At 44.9% G+C, this 8,202-nt stretch overlaps 1 protein-coding gene across 1 annotated transcript in view; it reads left to right on the top strand.

The window, feature by feature from the left end:
- The window catches only part of PAPPA (pregnancy-associated plasma protein A, pappalysin 1), a 181,814-nt gene that overhangs the window by 51,951 nt on the left and 121,661 nt on the right, over nt 1-8,202 (top strand). The window contains exons 3-4 of the mRNA XM_009888046.1: nt 1,438-1,583; nt 5,833-6,126. Of these exons, the coding sequence (XP_009886348.1) occupies nt 1,438-1,583; nt 5,833-6,126 (440 nt within the window). The remainder of the gene's footprint in view (nt 1-1,437; nt 1,584-5,832; nt 6,127-8,202) is intronic.

Genomic DNA, 8,202 nt, shown 5'->3' with positions numbered 1-8,202 from the left:
ATCGGAAGATAAACACTGTATAAAATGGAAACATACCCTTCCACTGCTGTCCCCAAAGAGCACGTCTTCCTCCATGAGTCAGCGAGGGCCTGGGGACACCCAGCCATGAACTATTTTGGAGGCAATGACTTCAGCAAGTGGCAGGGGAAGCTATTGTGGAAATATGAATGTGTTTTCCATTGGGGAGTCCTCCAGGGAAGAACAGAAAGATCTTGGTGCTGAGCCAACTCCCCTATTTTTTCTTCACCCTTCTGGGAACAAAAGCCTTGCAAAGAACGCAGGGAACCCTACTTGCTAAGTGTGAGTGTGTTTGGTTTGTGAGAGCTACATGAGCCCTATACACACCCAGGCACAGATGGACTTTAGGAAGCAGGAATCAACCTGCTCAAGACCATGATGGTGTCCTTCCCTTACAAGGTAGTCAACTGTGCTTGACTCAGGGTGATCTCTCCGTCTGTTGTTTCCACCTGTGAGGTGAAGATCAGGTGAAACCTGTCCCTGCTTTAGATCTTGTGTTAGCCCAACACTTCATATCAAAACAAAGAACCAATGGGTTTGCTCTTCTGCTTCACTTTCTCCGGCTTTACTCTGAGTTAGAGCATTGAGGTGCTGCTGAAAGTGCTCCGGCACCATGGTACGCACTTTGGCAAGTAGCTCCTGTAGTCCTGTACTGACAGATTCTACTCCTTTCAAGGAGTGCAAAAAGTATTTCCAGCAGTCATCAAGCTTAAGGGATTGGCTTTGCTTGCCTGCGAGCAGATTGCTCTGTGACCTCCAGGCATCCCAAAAGCTAAGAAGAAGTGCTGTTCACCTGGGGTAGGGGGTGGCAACCTAAGGAGCCTTAGGAATGTATGTCCTGGTGTGGTACCACTCGCAAGGACATCTCTTGGCACAACTTTGCTTGCTGGAAGTTCACATTCCCAAACAACTGTCCTGTGTCAGGGTCAGACCGTGTGCATCTCAGCAGAAGTGGCTGCCACTGGTGCTCGAGGAGTAACGTGGTGAGCTGGTGTTAGTTGTTGCGCCAGCCTGAAGATGTGAAACTTGTTATTGTGAAGGAAAATTAGAGGTACCAATAATAAACAGCTTAGAGGAAATGTGCAAGGTAACTACTGGTACAAAAAGATTTACTGACCATAATACATGGTTAATTACATTCATAATAAATAGATTCCTATACTTATCTTAGGAATGTGGACAGCTTTATGTATTTACCCTGGATTTTGTGGCCTTAGTTAATCAATGGCCTGAAGTCCTGAGATGAGATTCACTGTATGAATGTGAAGTAATTGAAGTTTGGGAGTGGGTTATTAAAATATTTCAGGTGACTGATACGCAGGATATTGTAAGATCTTTGCCTGGATTGCAGCACTTCTTCAATACTTGGTTGCTTTTCATGTCACCTTTAGAAAAAAAAAAGCTTTTCTTTTTCTACAGAGCATACTTAGATGTCAATGAACTAAAGAACATACTCAAACTGGACGGATCCACACACCTCAACATCTTCTTTGCCAATTCCTCCGAGGAAGAGCTAGCTGGAGTGGCAACTTGGCCCTGGGACAAGGAAGCCTTGATGCATCTAGGTGAGTGATAAAGATGTTTCTTCTTTGTAAGGCATTCTTTTGAGGCGCTAAGAAGGAAAGACAAATATGCGTTAAGCTCTGTTCTGATTTCTTATCATTCCTCTAATATATAGTCAGGGGAAAAAAAGTATTTCACGATTCCCAGATACTGGCTCACAACCAGGAAAATATTAGGTTATAAACCCAAAGCATATTATGGTATTTGTAGATGATGTCAAGCTGAAAGTATTTCACCTTTTAAGTGAAGCTACTTTACAGGGCATTCGCTCCATGGGAGCACTTTGCGAAGAAGATTGGGGGGATAGGTGGGGGATGCTAGGCAGAAGTGAATTTTTAACCTTATCCTGTTACGTTCTGATCCTTAGTTCGTTATTTAGTAAGCGTTCAATTAATTGTCCTCGCAGACTATAGCTAACATTTGCTGCTATTTTTCTCTACCGATGTGCAAAAGAGCAGACTGCTGAGAGATTGTGTTTCTAATGTTCATTTGAGTGGAACTGGAAAGAGTTCACTACCCCGCCGATCGCCCTGCATGTTTCATAACTAGATTGCTGAGTGTGGCTGCTGGAACCCAGGGATCCAGACAGAGCTCTGCAACCTCCCCAGTGACTCATTGCCCTGACACCTGCGGTGCCACTGGACCAGTGTTCCTTGCGAAATGTCAGATGAACCTCAAAAGGTTCAGAAGGCACCGACTGAATCTGTATGTACTTCTCTTAACTGCACAAACCTCCCTCGGGTTGAAGACCTGATCTGGTCTTCTTATAAGAGCAGGGATTCTCACAAGTTTTCCAGATATTTCTCCAACTTGTCCAGACCTTCCTAGGCTGGAAGTGAAGTCCAGTCTCAGCCAAGTTCAGTCTTTGTGAAAGGCTGTTTCAGCCAGTTTTTATATTACCCAACCTCACATTGAGCAAAACAGAAAAGATATGGCAAATGTAAACGCAGACGAGGAGAAGAAAGTATGGTGTTTATTATTCTAAAGCATACGGTAAGAGCTGGGCTACAACTCGAGCCGTCAGTCAGGGAGGCTTTTCCATGTTCAAAAATGCATTACCCCAAAACCTAGCTGTTAACATCTCTTTATAGTCACCTGCCCCACAGCTGAGAGAGGCTCTGTGGTCAGACCAAGCACTTGGAGCTGGCTGCCCTACTTCAGTTAGTAAATGTTTTGTTAGGACATCCAGCTCCGCAGCTGCTCTGGACCAAGTGTGAGCAAACTTCCCTTCCCAAGGACCGGCACTGACACACATCCACTCTCCTGCCGAGCTAGGCTGGAAGTGGAGCCACTTCCACGCTGCCTTGCCGCCAGCCCCGTCTCCGTGGGCTCCTGCTGGGAGCACCCAAACCAGAAGATGCTGTAAATGCCTGCCAGTGAGCATCCCCCATGGCAACACCTTCGGGCAAAAGCAATGAGAGGTACTAACCCCAGCCTCGACCAGCACCCACGCCAATGTGATTTCTATCACTTTGTAGTACCACAACCTCCTCCTCCTGCACTAGCCCCCCAGTAACTCTGTTTGCTTCCGATTGTGCAACACAACGGGTTGCTGGTGGGAAACACAAGCCCTAACGCCACTGCTGGAGTGAAATAAGGCTGCAATATAGCTGATCCTTCCCTAAATGAGTATTTTCACAGCTTCCCTTGGTGTTGCCATGGGAGGGAGCAGAGAACAAGGGGAGAGCTCCAGAGCGCCAAGAAGAACCTTCTGCAAGAGGGCTGGGGCTCGCCCAAAGCCCTGATGAGTTCTTCTGTCACTTCGTTAAGCTAATTGTCAACATCATGCCTGAGCAAAACAATTTAAATTCAGCTCCTGCAGTGTATTGACAGAATTCATTGACCAAAAAAAGATCTCACGAGAAAAAAAGACATTAGCCAACAGTTTAAAGTTGACTTGCAGTGGAAAAAAGTAAAAATAAATAAATAATCGTCATAATTTCCTGTCATAATAGCCCTCCCAGACCTGTGCTTGGTCTGTAAGAATTCATCTTTAATCTTTTTTACTCTCTTCTATAAATCCAATATGTACTTAATAAAAAATATGAAATATGTCCTGTGGTGCAGATCTAAAGGCTGGGATAGAGATTGTCTGGGTGAGGGAGTTTATCTTTTCTGTAAAACTGCAATTGATTTAGATTCTTGACAGCTGTGAAAAATATAAATTTTCAACAAAGGCCAAAATAAAATCTCCCTCTCCAGCTGCCTCAGGGCTGTCCAATGCCAGAACCATTTACTCAGCCTTTATTTTGAAGGCACGTCCTGCTGAGGAATTTCACCAATACTCCTGCCATTGGAAAACAAACCCTGGAAGTGTCTTTGGGAAAGAGACCCCCACGAAACAACATACCAGGGTGCTCTCTGGGTGTAAATGGCTCCACGTGGGTAGAGCCCAAGCACTGGAGGACTCAGAGCATGTATTGTATGAAAGGGGAGAGAGGGATGCGAGGAACATGGGGGTTGCAGCGGCTGCATACTGGTAGGTCTGTAGACAATTAATTGAGCCTGTGGAGAGCATTGATAAAATTTCAGCTGGAATACTGTATTGTGTTTGGACACAGTGCTTAGAGGAAAACGTGAGGCAACTGGTGAAAACCAAAGGAGAACAACAGTCGGGGAGGCTGAGAAAAAGGATTGAGCTGCAAGGAAAGGTTGAATGGGTAACGGTTATTCAGACTGAAGAAAAAGAGCCTAAAGTGGGGATGATGACAATCTCATAAAAGCTGATGAAAGAGGAGGAGAATCTTCTGTTCTTCATATCCGTGTGAGGCAGGACTTGAAGTCATGAACTTAAATTGCCAAAAAAAATCAATTCAGATTAGATGTGAGTTAAATCCTTGGAGCCGTAAGGATACTGAGTGCTGAAATCGATTGCTGGGGCAGGCATGTCATCAGGGCTTGTGAAGAGACGTTCGGCCAATATGTGTGAGGGCCGGTATAGACCTAATTGGTCCTGCCTTGTTTGAGAGTGGAATTTAGATGACTTCTTAAGATCTTCTCAGTCTTATTTTCCTCTAATTCCATGGTTATTTCAACCAAGTCTCCAGGCAGAGGAGAAGGAAGATTCTCTGGTGCATCAGAACCTGGTGATCTCATCTTCCCTGTGCTACAGTCACTGATAAAGTTCCTCCTGCCAAAACCTTTTCTCTCCTCATTGTCACCAAATTATTAGTTTACCATATCCAAGATTTATTTTCCCACTATGACTTTTACAAAGCAGTCTCCCGTTCTCATGGTAGGCAGTGTACACAAACAGTTTTAAATAAAAGGCTTGGAAAAGCTGAGGTCAACAAGCTAAATAAAGAAAATACGAAGCATATCATAAATCCAAAGGTACATCTATCTAGCTGAGCTAAAAATATAATTCTTATGATTAATTCAATATACTGTAAAGCCTCACTAATTTACTACTTGCTTATCTACACATCCCATAATTCATACAACAAAAAAAAAATCACCGTTGGTTTTCTTTGTGCACATTTAACAACCATGCAGTTCTTTTAGAATTATCACATTCCAGGATTTCATATTTTTTGACACATTAGGCATGCATATTCATTAGTGGACTGTGCAGTTCAGATGAAACCAGGCTCGTCTGAGTGTATAAACACAGTGTCTTTCTGACAGTTAACTTCAAAGCTGTCTGTGATCAGAGCGCACCCCGCAAAAATGGTTCCAGCCTCGGGTGTATTCTGTTTTCTTTGTCCAGCTATTAGTTTGCAAATATTGGTGCAACCTACTGCAATTTTTGGGGTGTTTCAGAAGTTGATAGGCTTCTATAATATCTTTACCCTGTGGAATAGTACACAGAGAGTGCTGCAGGTATGTTTTGTTTGACTCTTGGTATCAAATACATAGCTTACACTTACCGGGGCAGAATCATTCTCTTTAAGCACATTAAATTATTTGAAATTTTGTAGTATGAAGTAATTGCATGTAGGATTTTTCTCTAAGTTAACGAACAAAGCAAATGGAGTGTATTCAGTTGAAAGACTGATTGTGTTGTTGGTTGAGGACGTTGGGCTTTGTCGCACGATTCCTCATCCTTAGAGCCCCAGATTTAGGGTGAAATTAAACCTTGCTGTGCAGTTTCTCTGAGCAGGCAACGTGCCTGATTGTGCAAAAAGCAGTCTGTGCTAGAGAGGGTCCAATATACTGGATTTGCCCTTAGGATTGTCTTCCTTTCCCTTTCTCCTGCTGTTCTGAGGAAGACCAGGCAAACATAGAAGCTATTCTCTTTCCCTCTCGCAGGTGGCATTGTGCTGAATCCCTCCTTCTATGGAATCCCTGGCCACACGCACACAATGATCCATGAAATTGGACACAGCCTGGGGCTCTATCACGTCTTCCGGGGAATCTCGGAGATCCTCTCCTGCAGCGACCCGTGCATGGAAACGGAGCCCTCCTTCGAGACCGGGGACCTCTGCAGTGACACCAACCCTGCTCCTAAGCACAAGCTCTGTGGGGATCCTGGACCTGGCAATGACACGTGCGGTTTTCACAGTTTCCTAAACACACCATTCAGTAACTTCATGAGCTACGCAGGTAATTGGGTTTCCTCGGTTTGCCGGTGGTGTCTGTGGTTGGGCGAGAGCAAAGTGTGGCAGCATCACCCCTAATTTCTACAGTCCCTTTCACGTGGGGCTTTATGCTGCCACGTGGTCTAGGACCAGGCTTGATGAGGGATCAAACTTGATGGCCTCAGGAATCCCTTCCAGTTCTCCTGTTCTTTTTTTCCCAGTTTTACCCAACTTTACATAGTTTCAAGTGATGACCAGGCAGAAGGGAAGAAAGCATTAAGAAAGCAGCTCCTAAAGGCTCTACAGCAAAATTGACACCCTATTTCCTGGGGATCTGGATGTGCGATCTATGAGATCTTCTTTGAAAAACCCAAATTCAGAGATTGCTTACCCTCTCCCAAGGAGATATTGAACATCAGGTGAATATTGATACCACCAAGGCTGTAGGATAAACCTGTGACAGGGAGACATCTAATGAGACGCTGCTCATGCCTCCAGGTGTCTGTTCAAGTGCTTTGTTTATTGTTTGATTCCGAGTCAGCGTGGTTCAGCTAGAATCACTCACATCTGAGTTTCACCCTTAGAGCGTGAATACTGGGATAGTACCTGGATCAGGATTGCTTTTCTGGTCAAAGACTACCAGTGTGCTGTGCAGGTTTGTGCTGGGCGCCCAACTGCAAAGGCTCCGTATCAGTGCGGGGAAACCACCCCTCCAAGGGCAATGAGCTGCTTCAGCAACAGCCTGGTTTTGCGGCTGTAACTCTGCAGGCTCCTGCGGGCAGCGCTGTGTTGCTCTGGGGTGCTGGTTCGTGGCCCTCCTACCAACAGAGCATAACGCAAAGAGGGCATGAGCTCCTGTGACCCTTGCCCATCAGAGCAGGGTGACGTGGGGTCCTTGCCGCACCCCTGGGAGTTCAAGGGGAGTTGAAGGATCCTCTGTTGTTTCCCAGAAAGAACAGGGAACACCTTGGCTCGTCTTTCCCCTTATTTTGGGTGGCAGGGTCTAGCCACGATGAAGGTCTGTGACATTGAGCTGACAGCATCAACAACATTTTAAAGGTGACCAATATACTTACAGCCACTGAAGGCCACCTTTATACTCCAGCAAAAACACCGATTGCCCACTCAAAAGGTCATAGGAGTGCTTATTCTGTAATAAAACTGTAGAGAAGCAAAGTGTTTAATGTCATCTGGGGCACAGATTGAAGTGATTCATAACAGAACTGCTTGTGTGCCCTTCGTGGCACTAGCTAAAAATGATGCTTAGTTTTCTTTTTATTTTTTGATTTGTTTAGAGGGTGTTTTCAGGGACAAGCATACACGCACTGAGTCAGCTCCGCAACGTGTTGTGCACTTCTGTGTGTGCGGTAGGGCAGAGAGCCTTACTGCCCGATACGGTCTCCTGGTAACATCACACCAGTAAGTCAGTGCCACTTCAGATGACAACATCCCTCCACCAAATCTGCTTGCGTGTGTGTGACGAGGGGTGGAGCGTGCTTGTTTCGAAACGCTGAGGTCTCTTCTTCCAAAGAGAACTTGCCTTGCCAATTCTCTCAAGAGCTGAGGCAGGGACGCAGACCACCAAGATACCCATCTCCTCTTGGGAGCTACATATGTGCTGCTGTTCTGAGCAGAAACCTTTTTTTTTTATTTTCTTGAAAAATTAAGCGAAGCGACATGATAGGCATCTCTAGAGCTCATGCATGAATCTGTTTGCTTTTCTGTTGCTGCCAGTGGAATAAAAATATATCAGGATATCAAATTGCTGTAGAAATACCTTTGAAACATCTAGGTTGAGGTCATGCAGCTCTAAACATTGCCTTTCTTTCCTTTCTGTTTTGCTGCTTGTATACAGCTTGATGATACTGTGTTTGTCTGTCTCTGTCTAACATCCATCTGTCCAGTTATCCCCAGATCTGTAGCAAAGCACTGACTTAAAGGGTAACTTTTCTTTCCCTGAAATACCAAGTTACGACGTCCAGAAGGTCAGTAAGTGTGAAAAATTGGACTTGTAAATTATTTTTACAAGTCCAAATAGTCATGGTGTTCCCGAATAAAACGATGTTAGTCGTTTAGGCTACCCTTCATGAAATCAGCAGGA

Source organism: Charadrius vociferus, unplaced genomic scaffold (genome assembly GCF_000708025.1).
Source record: "Charadrius vociferus isolate BGI_N301 unplaced genomic scaffold, ASM70802v2 scaffold56, whole genome shotgun sequence".
NCBI classification, from domain to species: Eukaryota; Metazoa; Chordata; class Aves; order Charadriiformes; family Charadriidae; genus Charadrius; species Charadrius vociferus.
Note: the sequence above shows the minus strand (reverse complement) of the source record. Positions and strands in the feature narration are given on the sequence as shown.